Here is a 22,257-nt window from a genome sequence, read left to right on the forward strand (position 1 = left end):
ATGGAGAGGCAGGGCACATGTTCAACTACCGCTTCATTCAACTCCTCATGACTGCGGGCTTGTGGCTGGGGGTAATTGGGGACATGGTGGGGGTCCAGTGGATAAGTGATGACTTGCAGTAACTGGAATACCCCTTAAAGTAAAAACTGTGGGCAAAGCCGATACATTGTATTATGCCTAGTGCAGGGCCGGATAGTGAGCCTTGCATGACAGAGATTCTTATTTTCAATCCCTGTGTCACGCACAGCCCCCTTTACTAGGCATTACACAATGTATCAGTTTTGCATAAAGTGTTCTTTAAGGGTGAGTTCACACAGGTCGGATTTGCCACGGAGAACTCTGCAGCAAATCTGACATAGATTCTGCAGGAAATGCAAACCGTAAGCCTGCACCAAATCGTGTTTGATTTGGTGCAGATTTTTGGCCGAATTTGTAGCTGTAGAGAGCAGAGGGGATAAAAAAACAAAAAATACCAAACTCCTTTCCCATGATTCTCCCATAGCGAAGAGTCTTTGCTTCCCCGGCGGGTCTGTGTTGAGGCTGCAGCAATCACATGGAACAGAACGTCACCCCAGGAGGCCAGCTTAACCCCTTCCCGACGTAAACAACTTTCAGATTTTCGTTTTTTCCTCCCCACATTCCAGAAGCCATAACGTCTTTATTTTTCCGTCTATATAGTACTGAGGGCTTGATTTTTGCGGGATGAGTTGTAGTTTTTCGTAGCAAAAAATGCAACAACTGCTACTTGTTGCAGGATTTACGTCCCCATTGAATCCAATGGGGAAAACGCGCAACAAATAAGCAGCGTTTACGCAAATACAATTGACATTCTGCGGACTAAAATTCCGCACCGCAGGTCAATTTCTGAGTGTTTTTCTCCGCTCAGTAGTTCCACAGCATGTGGATGAGATTTGTTTTATCTCATTCACTTTGCTGCTACTGCATTTGCTGCAGATTTTCCACAACGAATTCCGTTGCGGAGAAAACGCAGGATTTACGCAACGTGTGACCTGACCCAGTTTTCCTGCTGAGTAGAATTTTTCTAATACAAATAAGGTTCATTCTTATATGGACTTACAGATAAGGGCAACTCAAGTACTTCTATTAAATGATTTTGGGATTATGCTGTAATAGAGGCGTAAAGATTGTATCAATTAACCATCGGCTGAATGTAATTCTAATACAAACCATGACTAAATGGGGAAATAAATGTCTCGTATGACTTTTTAGGTCCAGCAAAAACAGGCTGAAGTTAGTCATCTGCAGTTCCAGCTGAACAGTGAGACACGTCACACACAAGCCACCATCTCCAGCCTACGGCAGAGGCAATGTCAACTCGAAATGCAACTCACCGAGGCTCGGAAAGAGGCAGAGGAATTTTTTAAAGGAAACCTAAAGCAAAATTTGGAAACAGTGGAGCTTGGAAATGAGGTAAACGGATCATATGATCTCCATATAAATCTACTTTTATTTCATGGATTGTGTTATCTGAAAAACAATATTGCCGAACACAAATGTTGTATTAGGATCTAGATCCGTGATTCCCAATATTATTAGCGCTACGTGTATTCATCTGGCGGACCTATATTTCCTGCCCAGCAGTATAAGCTGGCTCGGACGTCTCCATGCGTCTTTGAGCAGGCTGAAATTAGTTTGCCACCCCTACTGTAAAAGTGACAGGTCTTGCTGTTGTGGGTTGGCAAACACTGACCTAGAGTGACCTCGCTGAGGCTTTACCCATACTGGATCCGTATTTTTCATTGGTTGATGGCGGCTCTGGAAAACTAATTTCCATTGTCATTAATTCTTTATCACCTTGGGCCAGTGTGTATATTAGAGAGTGGCACCGCTTCCTGGATCCACTCTCTAGGGCACTGTCTTGTTCTAGCACTCCACTATAGCAAAGCAGCGGTATCCAAACTGTGGCTTTCCAGCTGTTGCAAAACTTCAATTCCCAGCATGCCCAGGCGGCACCATTCAAACGGCTCGCAAGAAGTAGTTGTTTTGCAAAAGTTTTAGAGCCACAGCTTTAAAGTATCTCATTCAGGGTACATTTTATAGCAATTAAAAGCAATACCCCATGTAGCCAGTAGATGGCAGTTAACAGCTGATGATAGGGTTTCTACACTATATTTGGCATATGTGCCTACAGTAGCATATCTCATAACTCTGCCCCTTCTATGCGTAACATAATGTATACATCTTCCCTTAAAATTTTAAGTACAAGGACTTACCAGATTCAGTAGAGAGTTAGGCGCCATTAACAAGTGTCCAAGCGCCTCATTGTATATGAGTAACATAGCAAACTTCATTACATCATAGAAGACTTAGAGAAAAAGAAGTCATTACGCCACAGGTATGGTAAAAAATGAGCAAATTTTATTTAGGACATACAATACAAAATACTGATCTATAAAATTCAAAGAAGGATCCGAATAAAAGAAGGAACGCAGTGTGATGGCTTCAAGAAAAATAAAGGTTGGGGTATTAAGCCCACCACAACAGAAGTTCCCTGACAAAGATTCAATATCTGATATAGATCACAAATGACATAGTCTAAATGGTATAATACATGCGTAACTATAAGTTGATAGTGGCAGCAAAGTTTACACAGAGGGAGAAATCACTCTAAGACCATATGTTTCCAAAATTGCTGAAGTGTAAAGGATTTGTTACCATAATTAGTTAACGCTTTATATAAATAGAAATAGACCAGGACCAAAATGTCGTAATGAGGCTGAAGTTGCCAGAGAAAAACGTCAAGTGTGCATAGCCTGTATAGATCGCAATAGGTCTATATATGACATAAAAAATATGAAGGGAGGCTTACCCATGGGAATGACCGTTGTAGTGGCCCCACACTGCAGCCTGAAAAGGTTGCGCCCCGATGCGCGTTTCACCAATCTACCCCCTGAGGAAGATAAAATGTATAATTTATGCAAATGAAAAGCTTCCCATATTTAAAAAAAAAGACTATCAAATTATTGCAAAAACAGCTTAAATAAGGGCTGTCACCCAACTTTCCCTGTTCCCTGAATGGTATATCTGCCTAATAATGCAGCAATATAGCGGGCGGTAACTGATCACAACATAACTTGGCAATTGTGCTATTTGGGGTTGCTGGGAAAGCTGTAAAGGCAGCCGTTTCCCCTGGTCACATTTGAAAAGCAGGGCGGAAGGAATAGATATGAGAAGCGGCTCTTAAGAATTATTTAACCACTTGTCGGGACCACAGAAATAGTTTTATTTTGCTTTCTTCTGATCAGATCCGCTATAGTTATCAGCAATATACAGACTTAATACTGAAAATGAAGGGCTGCAGCACTTAACACCCCAGTTTTTCCGTACACCGCCATGTGCCCGGCCACCCAACGTGCAGCGCGCTCCGCTTGTTTTCTAAATAAGACGACGATTATCATGTTATGGCATTTCCTAGCGATAAAGACGGGAATACCCCTTTAAGTATTTATCTCATTATGGCTTAGGTCACAGTTTTTTTTTATTAATACCACAAGTAAACATAATTTGTCGCTTACACGTGTAGGTTTCTGCATTGAAATTGGAGCTGGCCGGTCAGCGGGTCCCGGTGGTTCTCAGCGAGGTTTGTGCGTTTATGTTAAAATATATGGAAAATTTTCTGCCTTTACACAGGAGTCCACTTGTTTTCTGATGCCAGTCTGTGGCACTGCCCAGCCACAGGTGTATACAGTATTTATGAAGTCCTCCAGGGAACCATCTCCTCAAGACGGTGTCTCTCTATTTATTTCCACATATTACAACGGCTTTAACCCTGTGCTAGTCTTTCATTGCGTTAGTAAACCAGGTATTGCTTTACTTTTAGACCGCAACTGTAAAAGAACTACGGGAAGAAATCCTGACTCTGCGTCAGCAGGTGGCGCCACTCACGTGCTCAGGAGGGGGTCCTGCAAACCCTTCTATACTAAGAGACAAACTGAAGGCAGCGGTGAAGAAAATTTCTCAGCTGAGTTTGGAGAAACAACAGCTTATTGACATGGGGAACAGACTGCGAGCAGAACTGGCGGCGGCAGAAGGTGAATAAGTACCATTGTATAAAGCGGTTCTTATAGAGGTTTTATTCAAGTGAAATAAATCATCGTTGTAATGAACAAAAAGAAATTGTAGATTAGAGGGGAGGTCCCTTTAATGGAAATGTCACCATTGTCCCAATTGAAGTTGACCCCATTGACCGTGCAGGAGCCACTTCATTGCTGCTACGATATTTCTGCAACGTCTATATGAATACCGTGTATGTACAGCGATGAAGCGGTTCCAGTGCTTTGGGTTCAGTTTAGATAAAGGTGAGAGTCCTGACAAAAGGGCCCCCATCCATGTTCATCAGAGGGGTTGCCCCATCAGGACAACCCTTTCTTTTTTTTTTTTTTTAAACACCCAACCTGGCAGGTAGCGGATTGCCACAGGTGCTTAAAATACTTGCGTTCACCAGTCGTAAAAGGCCGTACATTTCTCCAGCAGCCACCACAGAGGTTGCCATTCAATGACCGCAAGCAGAGATCTTTAAAACGGTGAGAAAATAATTCAGAAAGTAGATTAGAAAACTGCATCATTTTTTATTTGCTGAACCCGGAATACTCCTTTAACACTCATCCATCAGCCACTATGATTTTTTTTTTAGAGAGTGGGAAACTCCTTTAATTACGTTTACGCTCGCTGAATGTGTTTTTCATTTGTTATCTTTGTAGAAAGTTCTATTAATAATCTCTGTGACCTTTCTTGTGGTATACGGTATATTGTGTCTTTTTTGGGATAGACTGTGTATAGTCCATTCTTCCTTTTGCAGGAAAAACATCAAAGGCTTCTATTCCCCCTGTTCTCAGCTCCCCTCCTCCTAAACATCAGGCATCAGAAATACAGAATCGTCTTTCAGCACTGGAGGGCCTACAGTACCAGCTGACCTCTCAGGTAAGCCATTGCTAGCATAAGGTTTCCGCTAAAATATATGCGCCGCTAACACGCTCTATTACTATTGTTCTTGAAGTTACACTTTATTGTCCAATTATGTATTAGATTATAAAATCTGTGACCTGCAATCTACTAAACTTTGCATAAAACAATAGTACAAGCGGACGCCCGGACCCCGCACTAATCCGCTGCTCTGGCTGCCTCCGGGCACCAGACGTCCATGCCGGAAGCAGAGGAGTCCTGGGTGACAGGTCTTTAGGAATTTACAATAATTGCCATGTTTGGAGTTGAGAAGTTTTTCCCTAATATGTGGCAATTGGCAACTGCCACATGGGGCTTTTTGGATCAACACTGTAGGATTATAGGTTGGACTTGATGGACCGGTGTCTTCTTTCACTCCTATCAACTATGTCAAAGGTGGGTGGCACGATGACTGTATCCAGGGCTTTAGTAGAGCACCCTGAGTCACCTCTGCAAGAACTTTTCAACAAATAACTGTAAATATAATCTAAGGCCTCATGCACACGAACGTAAAAACACCCGTAATTACGGGCCCATAGACTTCTATTAGCCACGGGTACCTCCCCGTATGCTTACGGGAAGGTGCCCGTGCCGTTGAAAAAAATAGAACATGTCCTATTTCAGGCCGTAATAACGGCACGGGCAGGCCCCTAGAAGTCTATGGGGCTCCTGTAATTACGGGTGACTACGTGTGTGCACCCGTAATTACGGGAGTGTTGCTAGGCGACGTCAGGGGATAGTCACTGTCCAGGGTGCTGAAAGAGTTAACTGATCGGCAGTAACTCTTTCAGCACCCGGGACAGTGGCTACCGCTGGAGTTCATAGTATTAAAAGTGAAGTTACCCAGAACTCTTCTTTTTCTTCTTCCTCCAGTCCGGCCTCCCGGGATGACGTTTCATCCCATGTGACCACTGCAGCCAATCACCGGCTGCATCGGTCACATAGACTGCCGCGTCATTCAGGGAGGTCGGACTGGATGTCAAAAGAGGGACGCGTCACCAAGACAACGGCCGGGGTACGTATGAACTTTTTTTTACTTTGAAACGCTGCGGAAACTCTGCCCGAAAGGGCTGCCCCTTCTCTCTATCCTGATAGGGAGAAGGGGCTGCCGATTAATGCAGAGAAAACGGGTCCGTAAATACGCGTGGAATACTGGTGACACCAGACCTGTATTTACGAGCACGGGTCCGTAAATACTGGTGGAATACGGGTCGAATACATGTGACAATGGACCCGTATTTACGCCAAAATTTCCGAGAGAAAAAAAATAGGTACGTGTGAATGAGGCCTAACTATGTTGTTTGGGGGCTCAATTCCGCCGGTAAAACTGTAGTATTTCTTGCAAATTGTGCAACTATTCCCCATCCATGGTGGCGTGGATTTGGCTGCATGCGGCTCTCGCCCTGTGTGATCTCACATTTAGAGCGGCTCTGGTGGACCCAGCCCATCAATGTATTACATGGTTAGCCATTCATTTAAATGGCCGGCATGTAATAATACACATCCTCTCCAGCAGCCGCAGCCGCAGCTTCCCCCCCACTGATAAAAGTCGTGGTCACAACCACTAAAGGTTACCAATACAATGTCCACAGACTATGAATTCTATAGAATATAAATCTGCTTTTGCTATTCAAACATATGTCTCCCCTGTTTTCTCTTTCCATCCCCTCTTCCCCTGTGACCAGGAAGATCAGGATGAACAGATAAATCTGTGTTCCCGTCAACTTATTGAGTCTTAGAGTTGAGAATTTGGTATTTGGTGATGTCTCACTATAATTATTTTTATTTTCTCTAGGAGTTACAATATGCCCAGTACCAGAATTCTCCCAATCTGACTGCCAAGAATCACACCAGTACAGGAGCCAAAAAAGGGCACAGTACACGTTCTGTCGAATTAGCTGCAATGCAGGTAACTCAGCAAAGTGCAGGAATAGTCCAGTCTCCTTTCTCCATTCTATCTCCAGTCTATGAAGAAGGTTTCTATGCTAGACACGCTTTATTGTTTTTGGTGTTGGGTTAGGCACCATGCACATGTCCGTAGTTTTTATCTGCAATTACGGATTTTTTTTTTATAGCAGCAAGCAGAGATCTTGGAAAGCATAAGGAATTGATACAAGAAGGATATTAAACAATTGTTTTATATTTAAATGGGGATGAGCTGCGATACCAGACACAGCCCATGGAGAAGAGTGGTGCTGTTTGGGGGGAAAAAAAAAACAAGACCCATATTTGATATCCTGAACAACCCCTTTAAGTTTGTGAACTTGTGACCCATTTATTGATATAACTTCATATTAAAATCTGCTTGTTAGATCACACAGGCTTCAGAAGAGCCCAAACCTACATGGACCGAAAACGTAATTCCATCACCACGTGGACGTCACATGAACAGCGCCAGGTCCATTCAGTCAGGAACATCTTGGATAGAAGGGGAATCGTCTTTACAGGAAGTCTGGAAAATCTTGGATATGGGGTCAAGTCCATCATTGATCAGTTCCCAAGAAAATGCTCCACAAGGTGAGGATGGAACGTTACAAAACCTTAACAACCTCCTAAAATAAAAAATAGCTGTCACTGAAATTCTTTTACCCATCCTCTTCCTTTAATGACTAAAAATGATATTAAAACTTTTCCTAGCTTGTCTGTTCTGTGGGAAAGTTGGGTACCAATATATCCTCTATTCAGACTGCCATAATGGTTGTCATCCAGCAAAACTCAATGGATTTCCCCTTGTAACCCTTCAGTCTAGTCAGTTGCACCTGTCGTTGTGCTTTGGACTGTGTGCCTGGTCTGCAGCAGAATGTGTTGCCGTACAAGGGGCTGAAAATCGCTATTGGCGTTGGAGAATTTGCATATTTAGAAGCTTTCCTGATTTATTGCAGGATGCAACAGCTATGATGCCAATAGTTGGGGCTTTATTTGATATGGGAGAAAAAACCTGAGTGTGAATGTTAAAAGGAGGCACCATCAACGTGTGACAACACCGCTAGAGTTCCGCGCCCCATGTGTCACTCGCTGAAAGCCAAATGGCTGGCAGCGATGTCTGATCAGAACAGTAAACTTTATACACAGTCCAGTCACATTATTATGACCACCGGCTAATATCCGGAGTAACCGCCGTGTGAAGCACGGAAAGCAGTAGATGTGCTGGCAGTGACTCAATAAGGTGCTGGTCGGTGGTCTCCGGTATCTGGCGCCAGGCTGACTGCAGAGCATCACATTTACTGGAGGGATCGTGTGGGAGGATCCATAGAGCAAACAAGACGATCGAGGTCCCACAGATGCTCAATAGGGTTCAAGTCTGGCGAATTAGGGGGCCAGGGTAGTGCTTGGAGGTCTTGGTCATGCTCTTCCAACCACTGTCTGACATTTCCAGCCGTGCGACATGTCGCATTGTCTTGCTGGAAGATTCCATTTGCCCCAGGAAAGACAGACAGCATTTATGGGCGGACGTGATCTGCAATGATGGATTCATACCCAAATCGGTCCAGAGCCTTCCACACGGATGAGTGGCCCAGAGAATGCCATGAAAAAATCCCCCAGAGCATAACGCTGCCGCCACCAGCTTGTGTTCTTCCAGCAATGGTTGCAGGGTGTTTGTTCTCTGATGTTTCTCGTCTGACACGCCAACATCCATACGTTCAATGAATCCGAAAATGGAGAAGGCAACCCTTTACCAATCATCGGTGGTGCAATTCCCATACTGCCGATCAAATTGAAGCCTTTTTTTTCTGATGCACCTTTGTTAGCATAGGAGCAGTGTCCATCCGTCTGCTTTGGAGCCCCATACGCAGTCGGGTTCCCTGAACTGTTGTGTTAGACACACGTCTGGTAGCCCCCTGGTTAATATTCACTAAGAGCTGCTCCACTGTAGCGTGTCGTTCGGCCCTCGCGCACCTTCATAGCCGACGTTCACCTCACATCAATGGCTCATGGTGCTCCGCAGTTTCCACTTCGGTTATTCACAATGGTTCCATTTGTCCACTCACGACGCACTTTCACCACAGCAGCACGCGAACAGTCCACAAACTGCGCTGTGTGAGAAATACCGCCGCCCTTAATAATCATCCCTTTTTGCGACTCTTATAAATCGCCCTATTTACCCATGGCAACAACGAGTGATATGTGTTCAGACAGCCTATCCCACACCTTATATACCCACCAAGCCACAACACATCACTTCCTTCATGGGCTACTCGCTGCCAACTCTTAAAGTAGAAGGTGGTCATAATAATGTGACTTGACTGTGTATATCAATGGTCATAGTAATTGAATCTAATCTTTAACTGATTTGTAGGAGAATTCTCCCTATAGCTGAGTTTACACGTCGCAGATGTGTTGCTGGTTTGACGCAGATCTAAATTTTTTGCATTGCAAAGGGTAAAATCTGTCAAATCCGTGACGTGTGAACTGAGCCTAAGGGATAAAAGTTACTACTAGAAGGATGGAGCACAAATAGTTATAAGACCGGAAGAGCAGAGCTTTATTTTTGGATTCACGTTCTTGTAAAATATGTGTCCGTGTAATTATGTGACAAGCTGGCAATTCTAGGCAAGTATACGAAAAGTTTTACAAAAAAATAATCAGAAGCTTTACCCGTAACATTGTCAGACACGTGACCTAAGAGCTCATCTCTAACTGTGTAACTATCATCCGAGTTCTCACAATTCCACGCTCTCTAGTAATAGGACACAGCAGAATTCTCAGTTTCGCTTTAGAAGTGAATGGGGAAGAATTTATAGTGTTATTTAGTTTCCAAAGTTTTTTGTTTTTTTTAAATTTTATTTTCGTTTTCAAGACACAAAGTAAACACAGTATAATTGGAACGAGCCAGTTCAGTACTGACAACAGGCAACAGGCCAGCTACTTGCATTACATAAGTGCATAGAATCACAAGGAAAACAGTACATCGCTCAAATCAAGAGTGAAAGAAGCTCAGATATGCACCCTGAACCCGCAGCCGTGCATAATACTCCGTAAGCGAACAGGAAGACAATAAGAGAAAGGAAGAAAAGCGGGGACAATAAGGAAAGAGAGGAAAGGGAAGGAACTAACCTGACACACTGGGCCTAGGTAATAAGTCAAGAGGCCATGATGTACATGTATACACAAGAAAAAATTCTCATACAGACATATGTAAGTCTTGTTGTTCCACAGATGTAATACCCTCCCAAAGATGTCTATACAAAAAACATACAATTTAAAACATACTTCAAATCAGACATTCCGAGATGATCAATTCACCACCATAGCCTATATGTTGTAACAATGCATAATAACAACAGGTTAATAACACCACAAAGTAGGAGTTTTGAGGTCTACAACCTAGTGCAAAGTTATATAGTGTCAATCTACCCACTATCCGAGTATAGGCATATCCCTGTTATACTAGTTAACATACGTCATTGTGAGACATAGGGTGCGAAACGCGCGTCGAGGTGCTATTTCTCTGAGACCGTCAACAGCCACCATGCCAGCCTCAGGTAAATGATATGCAACCATGCAACTATGTCCCACAATGATGTATGTTAACTAGTATAACAACAGGGATATACCTATACTTGGATAGTGGGTAGATTGACACTATATAACTTTGCACTAGGTTGTAGACCTCAAAACTCCTACTTTGTGGAGTTATTAACCTGTTGTTGTTATTATGCATTGTTACAACATATAGGCTATGGTGGTGAATTGATCATCTCGGAATGTCTGATTTGAAGTATGTTTTAAATTGTATGTTTTTTGTATAGACATCTTTGGGAGGGTATTACATCTGTGGAACAACAAGACTTACATATGTCTGTATGAGAATTTTTTCTTGTGTATACATGTACATGAGACGTATATAGGTTTTATAATTGTAGATTATGTCTTATGGCTATAGTGCTGCCCAAGGGGTATTATAGGTGCCAAGAGGCCATGATGGCCTTATATTCCTCAGTGGATTGAAATCGGATCCATTCACGCCATGTTCTGAGGAAGGAGGCATGGGACTCTTTCATTGATGCCGTGAGGTCCTCCATTCTCATAATCTCCTGAATCTTACCGCACCACATGCCCACTAAACGGGGGACAAGATTGTCTCCACAGTGCAGGAACACACGCCCTAGCAGCGTTCACCATATGGCGAACCACCGAGCGTCTATACTTAGACAGGGGCACCTCACACAGATGGAGCAGGAAAAGGCCCGGAGATCGTGGGAGGGGGAAATCCATAAATTTCGAGGAAATGCGCCACACCTCGAACCAGAAATCAGTCAGGAGTGGGCAGTCCCAAAAAATATGCAAGATTGTACCCACATGGTCGCCACATCTCCAACACAATGGCGAAGCCGCCGGGATCATTGCATTCAATCTGGAAGGCACCCTATACCAACGAGACAGAATCTTAAACCCCGCCTCCTGAAATCTACTGGCCATTGAGGATTTATGCGTCATAGTGAACAGATGCTCCTTTTGTTCTGGAGTAAATGTCAGGCCCAAATCTCTTTCCCAACTAAGCAGGTAAGATGGTGTAGTCAGATTGGAGGGCGAGATCAGGAGAGCATAAAGTCTGGACAACGAATGGCGTATCGTGCCCGTGCCTGTACATAAGAGTTCAAACGGGGAGCTGCCCCGCGAGTGCGCCGCTGGATTTTCTAAGGACGCCAGGAAATGTCACAATTGGGTGATCTGCCATGTAGAGAAAGAGACAGGGTCCGACAAAGACTGTAACTGAGCGCTAGTCATCCACATCTCATCCTGCAAAAAGTGTACAGCCCGTCCCTTACCTGCCCTCAACCAAAGCTGGAAAGGGCCACTGTCCAGCCCCGGTGGAAATGCAGGATTGCCTAAAATCGGGAACAGCAGGGAGGGGGACGGCGAGATCTCTGTCCGAGGAAAGATCCGTGCCGCAACTGCCAGGGTGCGTCCGTGCTACCAGGGGAACGTGTCTGCCCAACCAAGGTAAGGCCTGTATAGGGACTGCCATAAAAGCCTGTTCCATGGACACCCATTCTTTAATCTCGCTATGCCTAAACCAGTCTAAAATTCGTGTCAAATGGGAGGCATGATGGTAGGAAACAAAGAAGTCCGGAAGACCAACGCCCCCCTCACACTTTGCACGAAAAACCATGGATCGGGCAATACGCGCAGGTTTCCCCGCCCATATGAACTTGTGCAGGAGGGACAGCAGAGATTGAAAGAACGGGCGTGGGATATGTATCGGTAGGTCCTGAAAAAGATACAGAATCCACTTTAAAATATTCATTTTAAATATCGCGTACCTACCAAACCAGGTAAAGGTGCCCGACGTCCAAGAATCCAAGTTGGTCTTTACTCGTTACATAGTTAGTACGGCTGAAAAAAGACACATGTCCATCAAGTTCAACCAAGGGAAGGGAAAAGGGAAGGAAAAATTTCTACACATAGGAGCTAATATTTTTTTGTTCTAGGAAATTATCTAACCCTTTTTTAAAGCCATCTACTGTCCCTGCTGTGACCAGCTCCTACGTTGAAGAAGTGAAGGAAAGTTCACCGTGTAAAGGCGAGACAGATCACTGGGAAGCCGGACCCCCAGATATTTAAGCGAGTCCCTCGCCCACTGAGAAGGACTGACAGGTCCGCAACCAGGGCCTGCGGCAACGAGATGTTAAGGGCCTCTGACTTCTGGTAGTTGATCTTGAAGTTGGATAATCTCGAGTATCTACTCAACTCCGTCATCAGGTTGGGCAAGGAAATCCTTAGAGCCGTGAGAAAAAAGAGCACGTCATCCACGTAGGCTGCGACCTTATGAGGCCTGCCTCCCAAGTCCAAGCCCACAATATCCGGATTGGAGCAGATATGGCACAAAAAGGGCTCCAAGCATAAAATGAATATCAATGGGGACAGCCTTGCCTCGTACCATTAGTGATTGCGAAGGAAGATGAAAAGTGCCCGTTAACCTTAACCTGAGCCGATGGGGAGGAGTAGAGACCTGAAATCCAGGACATCATATGAGTCCCCATACCCACATACCGCAAGGTTGCCAGCATAAAATCCCAGTTGACCCTGTCGAAGGCCTACTCTGCGTCCGTCGACAAGAAACAAGTGGGAAGGGCCGAGACTGCCGCTTGGTACATCAAGTTAATCGCCCGCGTGGTGTTATCTCGCACCTCCCGCAATGGCATGAAACCGACCTGATCGGTATCACGTTGTGTAGGAGCGGGGTCATCCTATGTGCCAGGATCTTAGCAAATAGTTTTAGATCCACATCAAGTAGAGAAATAGGACGATAATTCTGGCATAAGGATGGATCCTTCCCCTCCTTGGGAATGGCCGTAATATGGGCCCTCAATGTGTCTCAAGGAATGGAACCCCCCTCAGTAAGTGAATTGAAGGCCCGGAGGAAGTGAGGCGAAAGCAAGTCTGAGTAGGCCTTATAATATGGTAGGGGCAAGCCATCTGGACCCGGCGCCTTTCCCGTGGGTGAGTCCTTCAGTGCCCATGACCACTCCGGGGAGATGGGGGCCTCCAAGGCCGCAATAGCCTCTGGAGGGATACATTTCATCCCCGAAGACCGGAGATACTGCTCAATCTTCTCCAGTTGACTACTGCCATCCGGAGAAGAGGATGCCTGCGGGAGATTATAGAGAGAATGGTAATAGGCACGGAAGGCCTCCGATATGTCTTGTGGGAGCTGCAGACGTCTATTGTGTGAACCTAGTACATGGGGGACGTAGATGCGTGAACGGGTTTTCCTAAGTGCTCGGGCCCGGGTCCTACCGGGTTTGTTACTAAATTCATAAAAGTGTTGTCTACATTTAACTAAGGAGGCCCTCGCCTTTGCAAGACAGAGTGAACGTGCCTGCTATCTCAACTGCCCCAGCTCAGCCCCCACCACCCGATCCTGGGATACCTTATGAGACTGTTCCAGTCGATTTATCCTGGTCAGTAAGTCCCGAAGATGTGCCGCCCGCTTCTTCTTAAGCTTGGAACCAATTCGTATAAAGGAACCGCGCACCACACATTTGTGCGCCTCCCAGATACAAAAAGAGTCCACCCCCGGCGTGGTATTTGTGTCAAAGTACTCCACCAGATCTCTGCTTATATCTGAGACCACCGTCGGATCCTGTAAGAGCGATTCATTCAATTGCCACTGCCAAGAACGAGGGTGGGCCGTTGGGCGAGATAGAGTAAGAGTAATAATGGCATGGTCAGAAAGTGTAATGTCATCTATAGAGGTCGATGTGAGGCTGGAGAGATGTGAGTGACGTAGAAAAAAAATAATCTAATCGGGAGTAGGTGTTGTGGGGGGCCGAATAAAACGTATAGTCTTTGGTCGAGGGATGCAGAACCCGCCACGCGTCCACCAGTTGATGCTCATGCAACAATCGTCGTATACGGCGGTGAGCTGACCTGGGTAAAGAGGAGTGCCCTCACGAAGAATCTAATACGGGATCCAATGTGACATTCAAATCCCCCCCCCCCACTATTCGGGTGCCTTCCAGAAAGCCATCCAACGTCATCCAACGCCCCAAGAACTCTTTCCATGAAGGCTACTTGACCAGTGTTAGGGAGATAGTATGAGGCCAGTGTGTACAGGGTGTTATCCAACTTACCCTTCACGAAGAGGTACTGACCCGCTCCATCTGTGCAGGTCTCCTCATGTTCCCAATGGAGAGAGCGTGAGATCAGGATGGAGACCCCCTTAGTCTTGGAGTCAGGGGATACACTATGATACCCGTCAGGATAATTGGAGTCCGTGAGCTTCGGTATGCAGTCAGCCCGAAAGTGGGTTTCCTGCAGGAATGCCACGTGTGCTTTTCTTTTCCACAGAAGACGGAGAATGGAGGACCTCTTTTCGGGGATATTCAGACCCTGTGCGTTCAGGGAGACAACAGTAATGTCAGACATGATAGTGGACTGAGGGATGGACAATAGAGAAAAGGGAGAGAGAGAAAGAGAAAAAGAAGAAGAAAAGCTCCTACACAGAAGCAGCAGGACAGGAGCAACAAGAAAACACGATTTCTCTAAGGTCGGAGTACAAAATCTCTCCACTACTCAACGTGAGCTATGTCGCCCTCAAAGGAAGGCCTCCAACCACGACACAGCAACACGGAACCCTAATAGGGAACGAGGAAAGACAGCAATGCAAAAAACAGTGTCTCAGAAATACAGTAGTCAACTAGATATCACAAATAAATTGCTTCTAAGCCCCGGACTCACCAGATCAACTATTACAAGAACCCACCTTCCCCCACTTGGTTATGCAGTTGAAACATCCCCAACCGGTAAAAACCACCCCCCCCCCCCCGACCCACAGCTAATACAAATGTCATCAGAGCAATACCAGCAACACCATCTTCACCGCCCTCCAAGAACCCTGTGGAAGAAAAAGGTGGGGGTAAAGTGCAAATAACTGTCCACATAAGAATGCCGAAGATCAATCAGTCCCTCCGCGGGGAACGCCGCCCTGGTGGCTGAGGTTCAACGGGCCCGACTCCACGGTCTCTTTGCGGGGATCGTCGCTCTGGAGGTCGGGATTCGGTCAGCTCAGCTCCTGTACGAGGCGGGAGATGAGAAACCAGAATCTGGATACGGTCCTCCACTGAGAGCAAACGGTGTCGGGGGTTCAGTCCGGTAACCGCAAAAACCGAAAAGCCTCCTCCAGGTCATCCGGAGACCGAACCGCAAATGACATCCCCTGCCTGCGAAGTATGATGTGGAAGGGGTGTCCCCGCCAGTAGGTTGCGCCTGCCGCCTTTGTCGCTTCAAGTAAGGGGCGGACAATTCTGCGCATGGAGAGTGTCAGTCTTGAGACATCCGGCAGGACTGTAATCTCGGTACCGTTGAAAGGAACAGCCCCCTTCTCCCAGGCTCTCTGGGCAATCTCCTCTTTCTGCTTGTAGAAATGCACTCTACATATAACATCTCTGGGTCGGTTGCCATCTCTATTCTAGTCTAAGAGGACCGCGGCGGAGTGCCGTCCAGGGTGGACCGAAGAAACCGGCCGATGGATGGGGTGCCCGAGGTGTCCGGGAGGTTCCTGCGGCTTCTCCCCTTAGTCATCCTGCGTCGGGGACTGGTGAGTGAGCCCTGTCGGGCGATTTTCGGCTGGGTGAGTCCGGAGCTGGAGACTAACACGTCCTCACACCGCCATGCCTAAGCCACGCCACCCTAGTTTCCAAAGTTAATAAACATTTGGAAATTATTATTTATGGTCTGAACCATAAATGATAATTTTACAGGAATGTTGCCATTCACATACTCTCGACCGTACAATCCTATAAGAGCCCTTCAGACATATGTTAAAGAAATAATGCAGTGTCCTCAGTTTTTTAAAATCTCTTCTTGTACGTCTGGCAAATAATTCCCAGAGGTTTGAGCTGTGATAAATCTTCCCTGGCTGGAGGTGTTACTGCCGGTCATAACCTTTAGTTCACGTTCTGTGTTTGTTGTGTGGTGTGTGCTGTCTGTTACACAACCGCTCTACATGACTTGTGTTATCTGCGTACATGACCTCCAGACTGACGTAACATCCTTCCTAGTGTATCAGATGCCAAGTGCTGTGTCCTAAGCACCAGTCCCTTTATAATACAGGGTATGAGTGTGCAAGCAGGGTAAAGACTTCACTGTGTGATGGGTAGACTGGTTTACGGAGTCAATTTCAGCACTTGTGGGGTGAAAAGTTTTTTTTTTTTCTTTTATCGATGAGGGGAAGGGGGATTTTCAGGCTGCTATAGTGGTGTCACTCAAGTGTGTGTGTGTGTCTGTATGAACTTGTGGGTGAATTTAAAGGGGTTGTCTAGCCATGGGACCGTTTTTCATACTGATGACCGGTGGGGGTCCAATACCTGCACTCCGCCCCGGATGTCCATGCCGGAAGCAGATGGCTCCATTCTCCGTATAGTGGCCGTGCTGCAGTACTGCAGCTCTGCTACCATTCAAATGAATAGAAGCAGAGTTGCAGCTTTGCAGCACGGCCACTATACTGAGACCGGAGCCATCTGCTACCGGCACCGAACACTGCATAACATTCGGAGCCCGGAGGCAGCCAGGACAGCTGATTGGTGCAGGTGTAGGACCCCCACCGATCATTTACTTATATCCTGTGGATTGGTCATTCGTATGAAAAAAGATCCCATGGCCAAACAACCCCTTAAAGCAAGTATATAGGACAGCGACTTGGGTCACACAAGTCTAATGCTTGGGAATGTGACTGTTGTGCTTCACAGCCGCATTGCGCCAAAGTTGCAGTCAGCTACCAGTGGATGGGTCCCAGTGCCGCAATGTGTCCAGTGACTCCGAAGTTGGGTAACTACAATTGCCCATACCCTGTTTCATTCAAGTCACCTTAAAATCCAAGCAGCACTGTTTGGGTAGTAGCATATTTGGATTGTCCATTTTTATGGTAATCTCTTATAGGGCAGGATCTCCAAAGAGGATACATTACCCTCCAGCGGCCATCAGAAATCCAATGCTTTATGTTCTGGACAGATAAACAATATGGACTCTAGTCCCGGCTAGCAGATAAAAGACCTGCATACAGTTAATATTATGTAGTATGATACGACTTCACTTTCAATATTTGACCTAGTCTTCATGGCTGTGTTTTGTAACTGCTGAGTTTCATTGGCCTGCAGCATAATTGCCTCATAGAGTTTTGGGTTATCGCACCACTTCCCCATCAGACACAATGTCAACAGTGTTCACATCAGGCTATTGGGCTATTATGATCTATCCGTCTGGGTGAAATGCCACACATTGCAGAGTGTTAGTAAATCATTCACCAGCATGAACCTCCTCTACGAAGTTTGCTTTGAGAGCCCTCTGAAGATAATCCGTCATGTGTAATTACAGCATTTTATGCTATGGAGTTAACATACACAGGAAATATAGACCGAAAAACTAGAGGCTATAAAGTCCATGGACACAATTATATGTGTATGTAATAAACAAGCCTGATGACGTTCGCTTAACCCCTTAACGCAATATCACGTAACTGTACGTCATGAGGGTTAAAGGGAAGTATGGAGCGCAACGGGCGGAATCAAAGATCAGATCACGGTCAAGCCATCTGAAACAAGCCATCGCGCCCCCCCCCCCTATGGCACGATCGGCCGGTAACAACGGTTGTTATGGCAGCCTGGGGTCCTAACAAAGGCCCCCAGGTCTACCATCTTTGTACTCCTTTGAAGCTTTGCCTCCGGCAAATTTTTCCCCTAAATCAATGTTATAAAAAAAAAAAAAAAAAAGTTAACATAACTGGTATCGCCACGTCCGTAAAAGTCCGAACTATCACAATATAGCGTTATTTAACCTGCTCGGTGAATGCGTAAAAAAATATATATATAAAACATGTACATTTCTGTTTTTTTGGTCACCTTAGCGCTAAAAAAAACCGAAATAAAAAGTGATCAAAAAGTCGCATATACCCCATTCAGGGTTTAGGAGTCCAGTGGGTGGACCTAATCACTGATAGGCAGCGATCTCTGCATTCACACTTATACATAGAAGGCTGTCAATCAGTGATTAGGTCCGCCCACTGGACTCCTAAACCCTGAATGAACAGTTAAATTAATAAATTACCAGTTATTCTGCTCATCTCCTCCTGCTGTATAACATGATGTCCACAATAAAATCAACATCTGCTGGCTTGAATAGTGATATATGTATGTGTACATTGATGTGGATGGGGATTTAAATCCACAGAATCTCAGTAGTGCAGGCTCAGGTGCTGAAAAGTCTAAAAGTATAGCTTAGAAATGGAGATTCAAAGCTTAGGTACCGTATTTTTCGGACTATAAGACGCACCCAGGTTTTAGACAACAGAAAATAGGAAAAAAATTAATATTTGACTTCTTTTACAAAGAAAAAACTATTGGTTAAAAAAAAAATTTGTTCAGTTTCACCACATTCTGAAAGGCATAAATTATATTTTTCCATGATTTGAGCGGTGTGAGGGCTTATTTTTTGCGGGACGAGCTGTAGTTCTTGTATGCACCATTTTTTATTGGTACATACAATTTTTTTTAAATCACTTTTTATTTAAATCTTTTTAGCGCTATGGCGACCAAAAGACAACGATTCTGGGGTTTTAACATTTTTTTACACCGTTCACTGTGAGTCAAATAATTCTATTTTGTAATAGTTTCAGACTTTTACGGATGCAGCAATACCAATTTTTGTGTTATTTTTTTATTTTTACGTTGTGCTAGGGGAGAAATGGGAAAAGGGTTTTGTTTTTTTTTAACTTAAAATGTTTACACATTTTATTAGTTCTCCTAGGGGACTTGAACCAGCGATCATTAGATCGTTTGTACAATACACTGCAATACATGGATGAGTTTCCGTAACTTCTATTCAGTTCTATAGGAGTTACAGAAACAGCGTAGCTCAGTGAGTTACGCTGTTTCCGTAACTCGACCATGTAACCAGGAAGTGGCCGGGAGACAGCGGAGCCGGGTAAGATAGAACGGGGCTTAGGGGACCGTGTTCTAGAGATAGATGCAGGTCCCAGAGGTGGGACCCGCATCTTTCTGACATTTATGACATATCCTGTGGATATGTCATAAATATCCTTCATGGGAAAACCCTTATAAATGCCGCGGTCGCTATTGACCGCGGCATTCAACTAGTTAAACGGCCAGGAACAGCGCCATCACTGTTCCTAGCCGTTAGTGCAGCGTGTCAGAAACTGACAACTGCAGTGTATGGAGGGGGCTCAGCGCGTGAGCCCGCTCCATTCATCATCCCCTCCCCGCTCGATGATGTGCTGGCAAATCACGGGTCAGGAAAGGGTTAAGTAAGGAGCGGTCAGGGGGCCCGGGTCCCCTGACTGCCGACTATAAGACGCAGGGACTTTTTAGCAAGATTTATTCTTGCTAAAAACTGCGTTGTTTAGTCCGAAAAATAGGGTAGATTACAGTTTACAAAGGTACCCAACTAAGGCCTCATGCACACGACCGTAGTGTAATTTGCTGCTCGGACGGCCATGGAGTGTCCTCTGCGGGCCGTGCACATGGCTGCGTGCATTCATTTCTATGAGACTGGATCACAGAACACGGCCGTAATAAGACATGTCCGTTCTTTTTGCGGTCCAGGCTCCTGGGCAATGCACAGACCATGGCAAATGAATGGGGCCCATTGAAATGAAAACTTATTGTGATCACTATTAATTCTTTTTAACCTAAGGAATTGTCCATAAGGTAATGAGCTTTTAATATGAGGTGGATGAAAACTTTTATGATGTAAGAGGGCATTAGTAGCTGTGGGTTTGTGAAAACCACTTGTATATTAAACCGTTCTCATCTACTGTTATTTTAACATCAAGGAACCGTAGTGCCTCCAAATTGAGCTGTAAATTCCATATTCACATCATTGATATTAATGTACTCCATAAATTCATCAAACTGTTCTTGTGTCCCCGACCACACTATTATGACATCGTCGATAAATCTATACCAGTGTCTAATATATTTACTATACGGATTGTTAACATTATATATATATATATATATATATTTATTTTTTTTATTCCCATCTGGCCAAAAATAAATTTGCATATGTAGGGGCAACGTGGGTCCCCATTGCTGTACCAGTACATTGTGCAAACCATTGCTCTCCAAAGCAAAAAACATTGAGTGAGCACAAAGTCAAGTGACTCACAAATAGAATTTATGGTTTCCTCACTTTTTCCTGTTCTATCCAAAAAAGATCTGATGGCACTTAGGCCATCAGTGTTCTGGGATATAGACTTGTCACGTCAATAGTGTCAAGGCTATCACCTTCATCCCACTGGAAATCAATAACATTTTGTACTAGTGCATTGGTATCTAGCAAATATTAGAGAACACTTTGTAATAGAGGGCGTAGGTACCAGTTACTGAACCTCTGCCCGCCACGATGGGCCTTCCTGGTGGATTGATATAGGTCTTGTGGATTTTAGGTAAAAAAATACCAGTATGGTTTGACAGGATTTTCAGGTAATAATCGCTCTTCCTTGCGTTTGGAAAAAAACATTTAATGTCATACCTTTTCTCAAAAGAGAGCAGGGTTTTTGGATATATCCACTTGTGGGATCTCCACTCAATTTGGTGTAAGTATCTGGATTGCTCAATTGTCGCATGGATTCTGCTACATAGTATTCTCGTTCCATGATCACAATGTTCCGTCCCTTGTCAGCAGGCTTGATAATTAATTGTTTATTTTCCTTCAACCATCTTAATGCTGTTACCTCTTTGGTAGTGAGGTTTGTCGCAGCAGATGGATATATTAGCGACTTGACCTCTTGTGTCACAGCTCGCGAAAATACCTTTTATAATCCAGAGCTGGATTTACAATTCTGCTGAGCTGAAACCGCTTTCTATGTAGATTGATTCTATATGTAAACTGTAAAATGCAGTCTGAAGATGAGCCTATGCTTTGCATATATTTATTTATTAGTCATTTATTTATTTATTATTATTATTTTTTTACATACAGTGCCCACTACAAGAAGTCAGCCGGGACTGCGGAATCAAAATCCATCCTTGCGGAAAGATCCTGGCAAGCCAAGCCAGCCAATGAATACCAGACACACAAAGAGCAGAGGATCTCACAACACCCCCAAAATCCGGAACTATAACATGCGAGATTGATTACAGAGAATCTGTCACTAGGTCCTATAAGTTGAACTGGTAACTGACCTGAATAGCGCTGTCTCACTGATCGCAGTGCTGTTTTTCTTTTTCCTGGACTTCCCCGTTTCAGAGATATGGCTACTGTTATGTTGACTCCCTCTATTTAAATTTTCTGTAGTTAGCCAAAGGGGTGGAGCTATCTTCCCTGCCTCCGATGCTGACCCATCAGCGTGAGGCAGCATGGGGGTAGTTCACGCCCTATTGGCTAACTACAGCAAATTAGCATACAGGGAGCCAACACAACAGTAGCCATATCTCTAGAACAGGGGGGTCCAGGGAAAAAAGAAAAACAACGCTGGAATCCGGGAGACAGAGCTATTCAGGTCAGTTAACTAGTTCACCTATTACAACCTAGTGACAAGTCCTCTTTAAGTTGTAGTGTCATCTCAGAAACCTAAAGTCAATGAAGCAGCCACTTCACACTTCAGTAGATCATTGAACTTATATTTACGAATTGTCTATAATTCGGAAAGTCAGTGAAGAGCCAAAATTAGCCATCATGGCGGTACTCTAATGCCATGGCCCCGTACCAGGCACAAGTGCCACAATTGTAAGTACTCTATACTTGATATTAAGCTCTTGCTGGATCTGCTGCACATTAATGGTACACCTTAGAGGCCATAAAGACAAACCAATGTCCATTTACCTTTGAGAA

The 22,257-nt window shown here is 44.8% G+C and overlaps 2 protein-coding genes across 4 annotated transcripts in view; one reads left to right on the forward strand and one right to left on the reverse strand.

Moving 5' to 3' along the window:
• The window catches only part of CCDC57 (coiled-coil domain containing 57), a 58,311-nt gene extending 36,479 nt beyond the window's left edge, over positions 1 to 21,832 (forward strand). Inside the window, exons 14-20 of one of the 2 annotated variants that reach the window (XM_075846055.1) lie at positions 1,231 to 1,431; positions 3,545 to 3,601; positions 3,842 to 4,052; positions 4,820 to 4,941; positions 6,758 to 6,871; positions 7,275 to 7,479; positions 21,406 to 21,832. In XM_075846055.1, coding sequence (XP_075702170.1) covers positions 1,231 to 1,431; positions 3,545 to 3,601; positions 3,842 to 4,052; positions 4,820 to 4,941; positions 6,758 to 6,871; positions 7,275 to 7,479; positions 21,406 to 21,560 — 1,065 coding nt within the window. In that variant the 3' untranslated portion in view covers positions 21,561 to 21,832. The remainder of the gene's footprint in view (positions 1 to 1,230; positions 1,432 to 3,544; positions 3,602 to 3,841; positions 4,053 to 4,819; positions 4,942 to 6,757; positions 6,872 to 7,274; positions 7,480 to 21,405) is intronic. The other variant, XM_075846056.1, reaches the window with a different exon arrangement.
• SLC16A3 (solute carrier family 16 member 3) overlaps positions 1 to 22,257 on the reverse strand; it is a 145,458-nt gene that overhangs the window by 103,574 nt on the left and 19,627 nt on the right. For both annotated transcript variants that reach the window (XM_075846059.1, XM_075846060.1), the window contains exon 2: positions 2,831 to 2,911. The gene's annotated coding sequence lies outside the window, so the exon portion shown is untranslated. The remainder of the gene's footprint in view (positions 1 to 2,830; positions 2,912 to 22,257) is intronic.

This window comes from Rhinoderma darwinii, chromosome 13, assembly GCF_050947455.1.
Source record: "Rhinoderma darwinii isolate aRhiDar2 chromosome 13, aRhiDar2.hap1, whole genome shotgun sequence".
Lineage (NCBI taxonomy): Eukaryota > Metazoa > Chordata > Amphibia > Anura > Rhinodermatidae > Rhinoderma > Rhinoderma darwinii.